This window comes from Perca flavescens, chromosome 7 (genome assembly GCF_004354835.1).
Source record: "Perca flavescens isolate YP-PL-M2 chromosome 7, PFLA_1.0, whole genome shotgun sequence".
NCBI lineage: Eukaryota > Metazoa > Chordata > Actinopteri > Perciformes > Percidae > Perca > Perca flavescens.
In genome coordinates, this window is record NC_041337.1 from 16,954,366 (window position 1) to 16,971,497 (window position 17,132).

Sequence of the window (17,132 nt, forward strand, 5' to 3'; positions counted from 1 at the left end):
TTCAGGACCAAGAGCATGCAGACCTTCAATAACGCGCTGCTGGTCAGCTTGGCTGCCAGTGACCTATTGAAGTGCTCTGTGGACACACCGCTGCTGCTCTTCTCTTTTCTGCGTTACGGGAAGGACAGCCAGATGTCGGTGTCTGTGTGCACCCTACAGCAGTTCACCTATGCCCTGTGCAGCTGTGTCCAGCTGCTCACGCTTGTCAGCATCAGCGTGGAGCGCTTCCAAGCCATCGCGTTCCCTTTCCAAACTGAGAGGAGGAAAGCGAGGGTCAGTCTCTGGATCCTGTCCATCTGGGTATGCGGACTCATTTTGGCTATAATCTCTCTGACTCTTTCCAAAAAGGCGCTTTTTTACATGCTCTGCCGTCCGCACCTCGGGGGTCATGGCGACGAGCGTCTACAATATTCGGATCCATTTGGACCCTACGTGCTGGTCCCGGTGTGGGTATTGTCTCTGACTGTGATCGTTATCCACTACGTGCGGATATTCAATGTTGTTAGACTGCACCGAAAGAAAGTGTTCAGTTGGGAAGTCCAGCTGAGGCCGACGGTCTCGGAACACGTCTGTGGCTGTGTGAGTGTCAATGCTTCAGCACCACGGACAGCTCCGCCGGGCTCCTTCAGCCTGTTGCCTCCCAACCGGACTGTGCTCTTGGTGGCCGAGGCCAGTGCTCCCTGTGCGGGCTCCTCCACAGGAGGCGCCCCAGGAAGACCTCCGGAGATTGTTGGGGCAGTGTGTCTTCTGACCCCTGGGGCCAGGGAGCGGGGGAAGAAACAGATGGAAGGGAAGCTGGCCCAGCGTTTTGGGTACATAACCATTGCGTTCATGTTTTCCTGGGTGCCCATGGTGGTTATTTTGCTAACGAATGTCATTTTGTGGCATAACACTGACAAAGTGAGTGCAGCAGTTTTTTTCATTAGACAATTAATGCAAATGGCCATACTAAAAAATACTAAAAAACAACGTACAGTGTAATGCAATCCAGTATGACTGTAATTTGTGAGGAGCTGTACAAAATATTAGAAACCTCACTCCAAATAATACAACAAAAACAATCTAAATACAATTTAATAGTATCAACAAAAGCTGAAAATTTTAAGTTAGGTAAAAGGTATTTAAGGTTGAGATAGTTTTGCATGGCTATTAGAATGCATTGCAAAACTATTTACATTATTCTGATCACTGTGTAAAATGAAATAATGCATAATAGTACTAACTGATTAATCAATGAATCACCAACAATTTTGACAAAGTAATCTATTAATCATAAACTGAATTTGTTTGTGTTTTGGACAGTTGGTCGATAAAAACAAGCAAACATTTCAGCTTGGTATCTATGAAGTTGTGAACTATTTTCTGCCATTTTTGATTTAATGATTGATTGATGAATCAAATAATAGAAAAATAAAATAACAGATTAATCATTAATGAAAATAATAATTTGGGCCCTAGATCATGCTGTATCTGTCCTGCAGAAACATTATGGAATGTATGCTGTGTTGAAATTGCCAAAAGCTCTCCTGTTTTCCCCACAGTTGCTGATGGAGCTGGAGACATCAGCTATGGTGCTGACCTATGTGCAGGCTGCAGTGGATCCCCTCATCTATACATTAGTCACTAGACAGTTTCGCTCTGAACTCAGCAAGATCCTCTCCTCTATCCCAAGGTGTCCCCTAAAACGGAGTGCCTGAAGGTTCAACACTTTATGAACATTTGGATCACATGTACTGCACTTTTGGGAACGTACGCACAACACACACACACACACATACCTACCTGATAGTTGACATCTGTCTGAATGGCTAGATATGAAACTGATGTGCTGTGTGCTTCTCATTTCATTCAAGTATATACAACAGGGAAAACAGGAAATTAGGCTAAAAAAGTGAATGATCAAAATAATCTTTCATTATTAGTTAACAGCTATTTCATGGTGCATAACCATGACATACACACAGACACACACACACACACACACACAGAGTGATTTAGAGGAGAATGAAAAAGAGAGACCATAGATTCAGTATTTGTGGCAGATATAGATGTTTTATCAGGCGTTTCACAGTTGGGACACAAGACAAGGTCATAAATAATATCCAACACCTGACAAGATACGCACAGCAGTAGTCTCAACAACAAAAAAAAGACAATCAAAGGGGAGTACATAACAGAGAAAGAGAAAGACAAACACAATCACAGACATCTGTTTTTGTTGTTTGTAAATAAAACTGCAATCCTTTGACACTTTGAGTGGAGAAATGCTTACATAATAAATAAACTGTGTCATTTGAAAGTGCAGCTGACATAACACAACCTGTCTTGAAACAGGGAAGCAGTAAATAATTCACGTTTAATCACTGTCCAAGCAACAAAAAAATACAGGAAACCTCACTTCTGCTATTACCCATGTCATACCCTTGTAGTTTTCAATAGATTCTAAATGTCGGACTTGATGCTGTGAATATGAAGTCAATGTCTTCAATCCCACTTTTAAAATGACCCAGAAAAAAATTCTGCTAGTCTTTTTTTTTTTTTTTTTTTTTTTTTTTTTTACTCCAGGTAAATTTGCGCACAGTTTGACTTAACTCTACTGGATCTAGGCAGCTGTTGTCACTGTGTACAGTGCTACATTACCAGCAATAGTAGTAGGTCTCTGGTAGGAATATCAGAGGTAAAACACATCCTGCTCCAACTCTGTAGAATATTTTTGGCTTTTTTGTAGGTTGGAACTAATCTCAGGATCAGAGGGAACTAAATCACAAAAGTCTAAAGGGACCTTAGGGTCTTGTGTAGTGATGCACTGATATGGTATCCATTATGCTATATTGGCTGATAAGATGATAAAGATGTTTTGTTGTAAGTCTTAGTACAAATAAGTGTAAAATTGGTTAAGTATTTCAGATGTCTCTATATTAAGGTAATTAGAAACTTTAAAAAAGGCCATTATACATTTTGCTGCTAGTCAGTGCTAGAGTTAGTCTACTTCTACAGGAAAAAAAAAACTTTCACATCAGCTACATATGGGCAGACATAATATTAGTCCAATTCCAGTATTGCTTTTGAAATATGCTCTTGGCTGATATTGACAGTATGCTGATATATTATTACATCTCTAGCACTGTACGTATGTTCTAGATCTCCACATTTTATTTCATCAACGTGTAGCAGAAGTGGGGGCTTAGTCTGCTGTGACTGAAGTTCCCCTGCCCAGCACTGGAGAAACCCCAGCAGTGGTCTAATCCACGTAAAGACAGACCTGTCTGTGTAGCTGTTGGAGTCAAAATGACATTCCAGATGACAAAGGCCAACAGGGAGGCATCAGCTAGGAGGTCAGCAGAGCTAAAAGGTCACCGTCCATAGTTACGAAGGTCAACTTTGATGGGATTTGATGAAAAGTAATACTAAAGTTACATGGTGGTGCTGCGAGTTGACAGAACAGACAGAATTGCACATGTTTTTGGTGACCGAGATCTGTGGATGGCTCATCCGGTGTCCTTTGTGTCTTTGTGGTCACCGTTTCAACATATTTCCCTGCTTTAAATTCTCCAGAAGATAAAGTAAATAAAATCCTTTGAAACAACAAGAAGGACAAAAAGTACAAACACCAAGTTTCCTAACCACATGGAGTACACATTCAACAACTTCAAAAAATGCCCGCTGAGTTTGGGGAAGAAAAAACATTGACAGCTATAAAGACTACTGAAAGCATACTGTTGTTCACACAGGAGGTAGGGATACCACAGGACAACAACGAGAGAGAGAGAGACAGAGAGAGCGAGACAGAGAGAGAGCGAGAGCGAAAGACAGACTGAGGGAGAAAGAGAGACAATGAGAAGACAGCTTCACTGGTTCTGCCAAACGATGGTCAAATATTACAAAATATTCTATTAACAATATTCACAAAGAACCCAGGCTCAGGACAGATTTGTGTCAGAAATTCCCAGCGAAACACCTTGTGCTTTTTATAGTGGTGATTTAAATTCAAACCTACTTTTTTGGGTTTATTTGTAAGAGAATTAGTTTATTTGAGGTCTGTCTGGCTGTAGGAGCCAAAAGGGAAAAGACTGGGGAGGTGGTGGTGGTGGTGGTGGGGGGGAGATTCAGAAAACTAAACACAAATAAATCTCTTTTTACTCCAGCAACAGGCACATATTGTGTAAAAGGCTTGTAGCTGAGAATTTCTGACAGAATGTGTACAACTAACTCTTCAGAGTGGCAGCTAGTCAAATATGCCATATACTGAGCCATTGGGACTTCGAGAAGAATGGAAACATAAGCTTCCAATCAACTGAGACAAACCCATTCTCACACACATACATACTCACAGGCACATACCTCCTATCCAAAACGTCACAATTCCTCTATCTAGCAAAAAGTCACATACACTCATTCACAAATATGCAACTACCATATTTCATCTTTTAAAGGATTTTCACTCAACTGGGTTGATATTGGATGTGAAAAAGAATGGTAGCATATTTATCTATCAAGAGGTGAGTGGACCAAAATGACACAAAAGGGTAGGGTTAGATCTGTTGACAAAAAAGTTCTGATAATGTATTATTCTTTCTTTCCCTTTAAGATTTCTTCCTTTTCCCTTTATATCTCCTGCTAAATAAAAGATCTTAAGAGTCAAACTGAAGCGGAAATCATAAAAATGTGCTTTGTACACAGTGACACATGACTTGCTCTGAGGACTCATTTCACACACTTGGGAGGCACACTCTCACACGCCTCCTCATCTGAAACGACACCCTACCAAATTCTCTTTCATCCATACACACATACACACACGCACACACGCACACACGTGTGACAACCACTAACATGAATACACTGCATCTAAAAGCCATCCTCTGTCTGTACAGGGAGTCCATGTCATTACAGTTCATGACCAGCAGAGGGCAGGCTCCACCACAGCCAGAATAGGACTCTGAATGCCTTCTCCTCCATCATTCCCAGTCCTCCTCTGTCCCTCAGTCTGTCTCGATGAGTCTTTATCTGTCTTTCTGTGTGATGCGCCTGCACTCTAGTCTTCACAGTGCGGACACCTTCACAACGTTCTGGTGGATGGGGCCAGCGGGCAGATGAGCATCTCCCTCAGGAGTCGTCACTGGCGGTGTTGGAATACTGATGATTGCTGTGGTGATCTGGCTGCTCTGGCAGTTCATGGATGCTGGCTCATCTACGCGCATGTTCAGACTGGAGCGGCTAGAGGAAGGAAAGGAGGACAGCAAATTAGGGCTTATGGATAGTTTGTCTAAGTAGACACATTTTGCTACAAGTTGCTAGCTCATGTCCCAGACCAGTTCTATTGAGGATAAAAGGTAATGAGAACCCCTCCTCTTTTTATTTGACAGCCACTGTTCAAGGTCAAGGTTGCTTGTATTGTCTCCCAAAGCATAACATTGTCTTGGAGGAGCCCTCAACAAAAAACAATAATCCTTTTTACCCCTTTCAAACTGTACAAACAACCCTTAAATCATCATTAGTAAAATTGAATTGAATTAGTGTGAATGGGTCAAAACATTTTATAGAGCTTTAAAAAAAAACAGATGTAATTGTGAAAGTGTTGCTTGTCAAGAATCAACACCCAACTCTGCTCTACACAGAGCCAAAGCAAACTGGCTGGTGAGAAAAGATGAGTGCCAAGCCAGCTTAACACCCCCTAATATTTGGTGTTGGTGGACCAATCCAGAGCTATAATGTGATGGAGCAACCATTAATCTAAAATTAATTAGAAACTATTTTTTATAATCAATTAATAATTTTTAATACATTTTCAAGCAACAATGCCAATATTCACTGGTTTAGGTTTCACAACTGTGAAGATTTGCTGTCACAAATTACAATAAACTGAATGTCTTTGGGTTTTGGACTGTTGGCTGAATACAACTCCTTGACCTGCAGGCATTTCTCACACTACAACATCTTGGGTTGTAGGTTTTACTTAAAAGAACTGCTCTACCTATCACTACACACAAGTTAAAGGATATTTTTGGACCCTCTCCTTTAGAAATCCTGAGCTCACCTGGTGGTGAGGGGCTGGATGTGGATGGTGCTGAGCTCCTGCAAGCCTTGTTGGTGTGTGTGCGCATGTGTCAAAGGCTGCATGTGTGCTGGGCCACTGGCATTTGGTAAAGGGGTGTGGTGCTTCTTGCTTCGGCGGGTGCAGCACGTGCCAGTCACACCATCCTGGCTGGAGAGGGAGGGGCTTCGAGACGGGTAATTTTGCAGCCCTGCCTCCAGGTAGCTCTGCTGGTAATACTGCTCATCCACAAACTCATGATTCTACAAACAAGACAGAGAACAAGAGTGAGTCATAAAAAAAGATGTGACATTTACAACATTTATATTTATGAACATGTACTGTATATGGCTGATATAGCCTGTCATTTTCTGTTTCATAGCCTGGGTCAATAACTCCTCAGTAAATATGTGATTATTTTTTTACATATGCCTGTGTGCAGCTGTGTGTGTGCAGGCACATTGAATATTCCTGTGTGTTGGAGCTTAATTTAGAATTAATTTTCCATAGTCAGTTCCTTAAAGAGGCAATCATCTCTACTTTTTTATTAACAATGGATTGCAAGACTACTTGTGTGTTAAAGGGGTCACTCATAGTGATGAACCCACAGAAGATTATTGATTATTGAATAATGTTTGGTGGACACAAACACTTCTCCAAAGTAATTAACCACATGTATTGAGGAGGTAGGATATTCTGACGGACGTTTCCTGCCTGACAGAATGAGATACCCTCCTTTAAACCACATTTATTTAGGAGGTAGGCCATTCTGATCAATGTTTCCTGCCTGACAGAATGAGCTACCCTCCTTTTAATATTGCTATTCTGCTGGATGTGTAAATAGGCAACTATTTTCAAACATGTTCACCATATAAACTGTAAGGGTGATAACATGTCAATGTCCCATTAGCTGCCCTTAAGTGTCCAGAACAAATAATTTATTTCAGGTTTAACTTTACATTTATGCTAACCTCCATGTGCACCATTTTCCAAGTACACAAGGTAATAAATGAGAGTTTGGGTGTGTGTGTGTGTGCAGCAGCAGCGCATGCTAGATTTTTTCATTCGCCAATCTCTGAATTGTGCCAGGCTGAAACAGACAACAGTGCGTCTGTATCACATACAGGCAGACAAGCGTGTATCATAAGGGAAATGCAGTGTAGTGGACATCACGCTACAATGGGCTGCATTTGCTCATGCACATTCAAATACTTTAGATTTATTACACATTGAGCTTGGCTGTCAGTTATTTTCAAACAACGAGCCACAGCTAGACAGAAACGTATGGATGATTGTACAATCAAGGGTTTAAACTAGAAAATGAATTTCCTGCAGAAAATGCTTGTGAATGCTGAAAAGCTAAATTGCCAAAGCTAAACTGGATTGCTGTTATAATTGCATAAGAAGAAGGTGAAGCAGTTAGAATAGTTGGAAAAGTGGGAATGGTTTTAATTAGTATGAATTTCATTGACATGTTGAATACCAATAATGTTTTAACAAAAGTGGAATATATAAAGTTAAAAAAAAGAAAAGTCATAGTATTGGTATGTCATAAAGTCAAAGTATAGGTATGTCTAAAAAGGTAATATAAAAGTCAAAGTATAATATATCAAAAAAGTAATAAAAAAGTCATAATAGATTTTTTAGGGAAAATTCATGAAAAAGACAGTATAGTATGTCGAAAAAAGTCATAATATAGTATGTCAAAAAAAGTTTGTATAATATATCAAATATATCAAGTGATAAAACAGTCATAGTGTAGTATGTCAAAAAAGTCATGGCATAGTTTTCGAAAGAAGGCATAAAAAAGTCATAGTGTAGTATGTCGAAACAAGTCATAGTATAGAATGTTTAAAAAAATCACAATATAGTAAATGAAAAAAAGTCATAGTATAGTATGTCAAAAGAAGTCATAAAAAGTCATAGTACAGTATGTTGTAAAAAGTCATAGTATGTCTAAAATAAGTGATAAAAAAGTAATTGTAGAGTGTGTCTATATAGTATAAAACCAGAGAATTTGGACACATCACCTCTGTTCTTAGAACCTTGCACTGACTTCCTATAAGTCAGAGAATTGATTTCAAAATATTGTTATTAACTTACAAAGCACTGAATGGTTTGGGACCAAAATACATGTGTGACATGCTGCTCTGTTAGCTTTTAGTTTTTACTCACCACAGTTATGGAATAAACTTCCTAAAAACTTATGATCTGCCCCAACCCTGTGTTCTTTTAAGGCAAGACTTAAAACTTTTCTGTTCAACATTGCTTTTCCTGAGGTCATTTAGAGATGGTCATTTCTCCTATATGCTTTGAAAGTCTTTTAAATTTACAGTTTGTTTGCTTTGTTATTGTTTTTATGATTGTTGAATTTTATGTTGTATTTGCTTTGTATGTGTATGCTTATGTAAAGCACTTTGAATTGACTTTGTGTATGAACTGTGCTATATAAATAAATTGCCTTGCCTATGTTGAAAAAAGTGACAAAAAAGTCAGGGTATAATATATAAAAAAAAGTCATGGTATAGTATGTTGAAAAAAGTGATAAAAAAGTCATAGCATAGTATATTTGAAAAAAGTCATAGTATGGTATGTTGAAAAAAGTGAAAAAACAATCACAGTATTGTATGTCGAAAAAAGTCATAGAATAGTACAGTATGTCGAAAAAGTGAAAAAGTTCAAAGTATAGCATGTCAAATAAGTGATGAAAAAGTCATAGTGTAGCATGTCTAAAAAAGTGTTAAAAATGTGAAAGTATAGTATGTCAAAAAAGTGATAAAAAAGTCATAGCATAGTTTATCGAAAAAAAGTCATCAAAAAAGTAATACTAATACATATAGTATTAGTAATAATAGTAATACATACTATAGTATGTTGAAAAAGTGATGAAAAAGTGATGGTATAGTATGTTGAAAAAGTGATGAATAAGTCATAGTATAGTATGTCAAACATTGATAAAAGAGTCATAGTATAGTACGAGAAAAAAGTCATACTGGGAATCGAACCCGGGTCAGAGTCTGCAGTTCTTACTTGCTGGTGCTATTTGGAGCTGTGTTAACCACTGAGCCACTGTATACCAAATAGAGAATGTTGAAAACAGTCATAGCATAGTATGTCGAAAAAAGCCATTAAAGAGTCATAGTATGGCAGGTTAAAGTGTAGTAGGTTTCAAAAATCATAGTATAGAATCTTTAAAAAAAATCATAGAAGTCATAAAAAGTCATAGTATATTATATCGAAAGAATTAATAGCATAGTATGTCGAAAAAAGTCATGTATAGTATCTCGAAAAAAGTGGTAAAAAAGTCATAGTATATGTCGAAAAAAGTGATTAAAAAGTCTGTGTGGGCGCCCAGATAGTTCAGTTGGTAGAGCGGGCGCCCATATATAGAGGTTTACTCCTCGATGCAGCGGGCCTGGGTTCGACTACGACCTGCGGCCCTTTGCTGCATGTTATTCCCCCTCTCTCTACCCTTTCTTCAGCTGTCCTGTCAAAAAATAAAAATGCCCCAAAAAAGTGCTTAAAAAAAAAAGAAGTCATAGTATAGTATGTCAAAAATAGTCATAGTATTGTATGTAAAAAAAAGTGATAAAAACTCATGGTATAGTATGTCAAAGAAAGTCTGGAAGAACATGCCATCTCCACACAAAAAGGCCCAGCCCATACTAGGAATCGACCAAGGCCAGTTAGGACAGTGATAACCACTGAGCTACCGGGCCAACAAATAAAGCAATGTGAAAACATATTGAGAAAGAAGCACTAAACTTAAACAGTGATAACACAAAAACTGCAAAAGATATCGAAAAGCTGAATCATACTGTAATATCTGAAGGTTTTGTGAACAGGCTAAAGTTTGAACGACATCTGTAGGTGAAAGTATATGGGAGGAGTAGCATTTAGAAGTGCAAGAAGCCTGAAGAGGATTTAAAGATTGCTCCATTGACTTTCAATGTAAAAAGAAAAAAGCTTAATATTTTAAAAAGTTAAATGGTGGAGAAAAGTTGAATACAAGTACAGATGTCCTTAAAGTTTTTTGTAGCATAAAGTATGCAGAAATAGAAGGTGACAACATTGTATGGAAGAATCTGAAAACAATACTGTGAATGCTGCTGAATCAACATTCACACAATTAATATGTCAAAATCTATGCAATTTAAATTAAATTTTTAAGTTTCTGAAAAAAAAGGATGTGTAAATTGTTTTAATTTATCATTAGTAGAAATATTATTATGATATTATTAACATAAAGAGTGAATGAGTGTGTGTGCACTCACAGTGGTTTTCTCCAGACAGTGCAGCAGGTGGTGGTGCTGGCTCTCTAATAGAGAGGTGGACTTGGTTAATCGCTGCTCCTCCTCAGTGGAACTCTGTAACACACACGCACATGCACACACACACACGCACACACACACACACACACACACACACACACACACACACACACACACACACACACACACACACACACACACACACACACACACACACACACACGCTATTTTACAGTTCTGTTTTAAGGAAGACACTAATCAGTTGCTGGAGGTGCACGACCGGCTGCTATCTAAATACCTGATTTGAAAGGTTCATCTTGTATGGAAGTTGCTTAAGTTGGAGAAGGAGACAAAAGGACAACAGGTAGAGTTTTACTTGTGGTCATAGTTCAGCACTGAGAACAGACAGCAGTCAGGGCCGCAGTCATGCCAGTCAGACATAGAGAACATTACTACTCTGACCCTTAGAAGCATATTTGCTAACATCAGTGGAGCCATTGCACTGATCTGTGCTATAATGGAGACTTCTAGCACAACTCTCTCCTAATAGATACAGAGCATACTGTATACGATTAATATCAAAATGTCGCCGTCATCTCTGTTATTGCAAAGGCTGGCTACAGGCAACTCTATAATATTCCTTCTTTTCTATGTCGTGACCCGTTTGTGTGTTTTTTTTGTGTGTATCTGTGCGTGAACAAGTGAGCGATATTTCTAGTTCTGTGGTGGTTTTCAGAAGAAGTTCATTTCTGGGCAGTGGTAAGGTGAGTCAGACGATATGTGGACTGCTGGGGAGCCTTGTGATTTCTCTAAGAAAGTGAATAAACCAGCAAAAACAACAAAAACAACATTTGATTGTAAATATTCAGCAGTCCATTTGCTAATATTTGTCAGAACAGTATGTTTGTATTGTTCTAGTAGTCCATTAAATTATTTGACTGTCAGTTCATGACGAATTTGTAGAAAACACTTGCTCTGTGCAGACAAGAAACAAACTCTAAAATAATACAAAAAGGCCTTTATTGCCTGTTCGCTTATGTACACTCCGTTTCTCAAGTGATATTTGGAACAGATTTATGTTAAGCCGAATATTTGCAAACAGGATTTGAAGTTTAATATCCTTCATATATCCAACATCTAAGTAGGGTTTCGGGAAGAGCTAGTACACAGAAATAACAGATTACTCTGCATTATTGTTATAAATATTGGCCATAATAGCCTTAGCTTGAGCATGGGAAGATGTCTCCTTAGTATATTGCAGAATACCATCATTGTTCTTGTCAGAAGTAAAGCAGCGTTTCACATATACAGACTTTCAATGGGTTGCATCAGTCTTCCCCAGCAGCATCTGTGGTTGAGCTGTTTATAAAAAACAAAAACAAAAATACTGCCCCGATCCTGCATGCTCCACAGCACCGCCGTAAGACAAGTAAAATGCCATGTTTGGAAGATTTGTAATAGCAATTTTCTGTTTGTTAAGCGGAGCGGCTGGTGTTGTAAGCAGAAGCTTCTTTGCTGAGAGGGTACATTCCTGCGCTGATGACTCGGTTTGTCCTCGCCAAGACCGCTCACCTGTGTTCATGTTGCTTATCTGTACCTAACACAGCAGTAAAACACAGGTGTTTAGCTTGAGTTATTTCTGTCTTTCTCTATACGTGAGACTGCAAGCCCATATCAGCAATTTGTCTGGAGGCGGCTATGGTTCACCACCCAGGTGGCCACCATACTGTAGAGACTGGTAACAGCTTGATCTGCTGAGCGACAAAACCCACTGTGTGTTGCTCTGCATGGTGCTGTACGTGTTGTTGGTAAATAGCTGCCTTAGAATTATACTTCAGTTGGAGAACAATATATTATTGCGCAGGCATCTATCTTCAAATAAGCTGTTAACTGTTGACGTTGGTGTGGTGAAATCACTTCAACAAGAGCATACTGGAGAGGTACATGCATTGCTCTATAAAGTAATGAAGTTCCCAAATTCCAACATTATTATCAATTCAACTATAATATTGGTAATCCTAATGAAGCAGTCTGCACTCTACAATAAATTTAATCTTAATTAAAGCCAAATCTTCATAGGAATACTAGTACAATAGAAAATAAATAAATATAGTTTTGTCTGTGTCATGAATAAAACAGCAAAAACTGTGTCCTTGTTTATATAGAACTTTTGCAAACATATCTCATCAGTGTCAAGAATCTCTCTTAACAGTTTCTCTTAACATTGTTATGTCGAGAAGTAATTTCAAATAAAAAAAAAAAATTCAATAAAGCAACTTTATAATTCAGTATATATTATGCAGGGAAGGTTTACTCATGACCCTTTGCTTGCAATTAAGATAAATTGAAACGTATATAAAAACAACACTGCAGCCTTTGCAGCATATTGTCTCTTGCAATATCAATATGAATCCAATGCATTATTCAACCCTAGCTTGAGTATATGCACTGGTGCCATTCAGATTCTGTCCTAACCATTACTATTGAACTGAGAGAGAGAGAGAGAGAGAGAGAGAGAGAGAGAGAGAGAGAGAGAGAGAGAGAGAGAGAGAGAGAGAGAGAGCACATAAAAACAGAGAGGGAGGAGGAAGCACTTGTTTTTGTTTTGGCGCTGTGTCAGCCCCGGGCCACTATAGTGCTTGTGAACCGCACCATTTTGGTGAGGCAAGGGACATCCTTGAGATGTGTTTACATTTCCTGCTGCATTGCCTGAAGCATGTTCCTCAGCTGGGCAGCTGAGCTCAGAGATGCTTACATTAGAAGTGCTGCTTATCAAATGAGATCACACTTAGCTGCTCTAATGTGTTGTGGGCGCATTCTAAGAATTGATAATTAAAGGAGCTAACCAACCAAGGCTGGCATCCAATGAGTACTTAGTTGTTGCCCGCTCTGAAATCCTCAGAACTGTTTTTCCAAGGAGATGCAGAGGTCAGGCTTTCTGGGTCCCTAGTTAAACAATTACAAATGTGTCATACAGTATGTGGTTGGGTAATCCTGAGGAAAACTGTGATGAGACACAAGTGAAGCATTGCAGTATCTGTGGTTCAGAGGGTGGTCTTACCGTGAACTCCAGAGCTTCGTTGAACAGGCCATTGCGCTTGCTGTGGAGGAAGGCGTTGGAGCTTCCTTCCTTGGATATTCGTATCCTGGCCAAGCGAGCTTTCTGCAAGAGACCACAGAAACCAACTGTTAGTCAGAGCCTATACCACATCCTATGTCAGAATGATAGGGTATCACCTGAATGATAGGGTATCACCTGACACATCCAACTAATTTGAGCTACAGCACTTTCAAAGGCTTGATATATTAGTGGTAAGTTTATTGATTAAGTCAAACATGTGCTACTAAAGCATTCACTCTGATCTCCTGTGATAAATTCACTCTGATCTGCTGTGCTACTTACGAATGATTTATGATGACCACACGATAACACATTCCTTGGCTTGAAAATCAGTTAGTGAAGAAGCTCGGACTAAAATCTTGTATAAATTAAACAGCTACAGTATATGTCATTCTGCATTTAAAATATTGAATTCAATTTATTTGTGCTGTTTTTGTGCGGTTTTGTTTTGCAAAATGAATCAAGGAAATGTCCATGCCCATAATGCTCTACTTTGATAGTGTCGGATTAAATGCATCTTTAGTCATCACACCCACACAGCGCGGTTACCGCACAGTTGGGCCTCGTTTTCGCTCTCTACCTCTCTTTCTCTCACGCTGTCAAATCTCCTGTGAGGCAGACGACAACAGAGGAAAAAAAGCAAGGAAGAACAGATACACTCTGGTCTTTGGAGTATATTCTTTATGCTTCAGTAGCTTTGACACACAGTGGAAGGCTTCTACTCTACTCTACCCAAAACTCACTGTGTCTACTGGATGTGTGTGCATTTGTTGGTCTACACAGGCCTGTGTGAAAATCTGGGTCTCAATAAATATCTTGGTTACCTGAATAACTGCTTTTATAGGATTGTGTAATCTCACTCACTTCTTAAAGGCACACCATTTTCCCGTCAAAGTCAAGAGCAGGTTGTCAGGCTCGGTGCAGCTACAAAGTGTGTATGTTTCTGTTGCTTCGCCTTCTGCATTTAAAAATAGAATGACGGATTCATTGAGGGGTAATTGGCAGAGGCATAATGTGAACTGAGAGTTTGTTTAGTAGGGGGCCCATGCACCGCTGGGGGGTTAATTGTGTGGATGTGTGTTTGCATATCTCCATGTGTGCTTATACATGCACGCCTCTTCTTCATAGCTGAATTTCCATACGTATCAGCCATATAGAGTACCAGCAGAAATACCTGGCTTGGTAAGAGTATGGTAATGTATGATAATTTAAGCTCATCCCCTCACTTGAGTTTCATTTAAATCACGGTTATGTTTGTTGACCCGCAAGTAGGTAAAGAGAGAGAGAGATAAACAGGAGTGCATGTGGACACACACGTGCACCAGCAGCCAATCTACAGCACAAACACAACTCCCTTGAAACTGTTTACCTTCTCTTGCAACTTTATCTTTTTGTCTCTTTTCCTCGCTGTCTTTGTGCCCTCACACTCTGCACTTATGAACATTTGTGCTGGCACAGCATTCCCACAGGCCTTTGGGATAACCCCTCTTTATGTTCTGGCATTGTCCTCTGCCAATGGGGTCACCATGCAAACTGCAGTCCATGACTGTGGCGATGGTTGCCAGGCAGCGCAAGGATAATGAAGAGGATGTTACGAACATGTCCCGCGAGATTGAATCTACTTCTGCAGTTCTCTGATAAATTCCCGGGGCCCTTGGGATCCAGGCGCTTGTGTCTAAGGGCCATCTGTGCTTTCAGGCAGAGCCACGGCACAACAGATTAGAGACTAGATTGCTGCTGAAGGAGCATCATTGAGAGCACACAGTAGTGTAAGGGAACCATGGACACAGAAGATCCGGAGAGAGAGAGACACACAGACACACAGACACACAGACACACACACACACACACACACACACACACAGACACACACACACACAGTGAAAATGTTATCGTAGAATGTAATAACAAAATAAATGATTTCTCAATACTGGTATCCATTTCTACATAGCTACATAGATGGATAACTAATGGTATTTAGATGAATTAAAACAAAAATAGTGGCCCCATCACAAAACAAAAAAATATGAAATTCTCACTAACTCAGGACTTTAAAGGAAACAACTTGGAAAATCAGTAGCTTGCAAAAAGCCAAGATACTGTAACACCCGCCAACCAATCATAATAGTGATGCTCAATATAACTGGTTGAAATCCAGAAGTTTCCACCCACCGAAGGGTCAAAAAAATGATCGAAACACCTTTTTCCTCTTTGTTTCCCCTTCTTCCTGCCACAAAGCCCCAATTTAGGATCAATCACACTTTAAAGATTATAGCTATAGGCATACCTGCAAACTCAGAAGGGCTGAAAAAGGTGACACATCATTCCTCTAATGTCTGTTTTCGAAGCATCAGAGAGAAGTGGAGGCATTTAAGTGGCATCTAAATAAGGCACCGATATCCGAGTTGCCCCCCAAGAAAAAAAATTAAAACTCTTCGGATCTACACGATTCACGTGGATGACATTTTCCCATTCAAAACGGTGATTTTCGCCGAAAAGCGACAAGTTTGCAGGTATGTATAGGATGCAAGCCAGCACAAATGCTTAATTTCAACACCATTCACTGCCAGTTGAGGAATCTAAACTGGCATATCCTCAAATGATATAAAAAAGCTCCCATAGCATTCTCCTCTGAGCATTGCCAGTAAGTTTTGTTAGAAGTAATTATTTTGTTGAAAGTGAAAGTTAAAAAATGCATGGCACCTTCGCAAGACTGCCTATATAGGATTTGGCTGAGTGTAAAGTAGAGCAATCAAGCTAGGAGGATTAGGTTCTGCCTCAGGCCTGCCTTGGAACCACACAAGTGAAAGAAGAGACCATCTGATGAGGAAGCACGCAGGCAAGCACATACACAAGAACGCACGCAAGCACGCACAAATAACTGTGGAAGAGTTTGGTTTTGTTTTGCAGCTGCCAGTCATCTAAATAGTTGCTTTTATACATGCTAACATCCCATCTGGGAGTTGGTAATGGCAGGAAACTCAGTGATGGAAAGAATTGATTCTGTGGGAATCCTCCACAGGTCCACAGATATCTACCTCTGCAGCAAAGACAGCTTAACCTCGGACTAACACCACTCAGTGACAAAATACCTTTGCTAAGCCTGGATTACCTCCTCTTTATAGAGAAGAGTAAAGCTCTGTGATGATGAAGTTTAGGACATATTTCATAGCATAACTCTTGACCCCCCTCAGTGAAGTCCTCTATCAACATCCCACCAACTCTCTTTTCAGTCTGCCTTCTTCCCAAGCACAAACAACTTTATTGATTGTCTAGAGAAGGGTAAAACACTCTCAGCCAGAAGTCATCTCCACCTTTTGACTTCAACCTTGTGAGGGAAAAGCAATATTGGGATGATTTAGAGCAAAGGGAGTGAGACTCAGAGGAAGGAAGGGAGAAAGGGAAGGAGGGAGGAGGACTTGTTTTGTTTCTGCCACATCTGCTTCGTGCCAATCTGATGCTCAAGAACCGCAACAAACAGTTATTTTACTATTTGCTAAATTTGAGGACGACAACTGGTCCAACCTGAGAACGATTTCCAGTCAAAGTGGAAAAAAGACGAGGCAGTTAAATAAAGATGGCGAGTGATTTTTCACAGACACAAGAAAAATAATGGGAAACAAAAAATGAGAGATATAGATTATGCTGCTTTACACTTAAGGCAAGGTTACATATTTACTGTTGAGCCATTTTGTCAATGAAAGAT

At 39.6% G+C, this 17,132-nt stretch overlaps 1 protein-coding gene across 3 annotated transcripts in view; it reads right to left on the minus strand.

Moving 5' to 3' along the window:
- Positions 1–2,528: 2,528 nt before the first annotated feature.
- Positions 2,529–17,132, minus strand: part of kcnd3 (potassium voltage-gated channel, Shal-related subfamily, member 3) — a 143,574-nt gene continuing 128,970 nt past the window's right edge. For 2 of the 3 annotated variants that reach the window (XM_028582487.1, XM_028582486.1), the window contains 5 exons: positions 13,367–13,468; positions 10,604–10,636; positions 10,309–10,401; positions 6,038–6,297; positions 2,529–5,217 (listed from right to left, as the gene is read on the minus strand). In XM_028582487.1, the coding sequence (XP_028438288.1) occupies positions 5,043–5,217; positions 6,038–6,297; positions 10,309–10,401; positions 10,604–10,636; positions 13,367–13,468 (663 nt within the window). In that variant the 3' untranslated portion in view covers positions 2,529–5,042. The remainder of the gene's footprint in view (positions 5,218–6,037; positions 6,298–10,308; positions 10,402–10,603; positions 10,637–13,366; positions 13,469–17,132) is intronic. The other variant, XM_028582488.1, reaches the window with a different exon arrangement.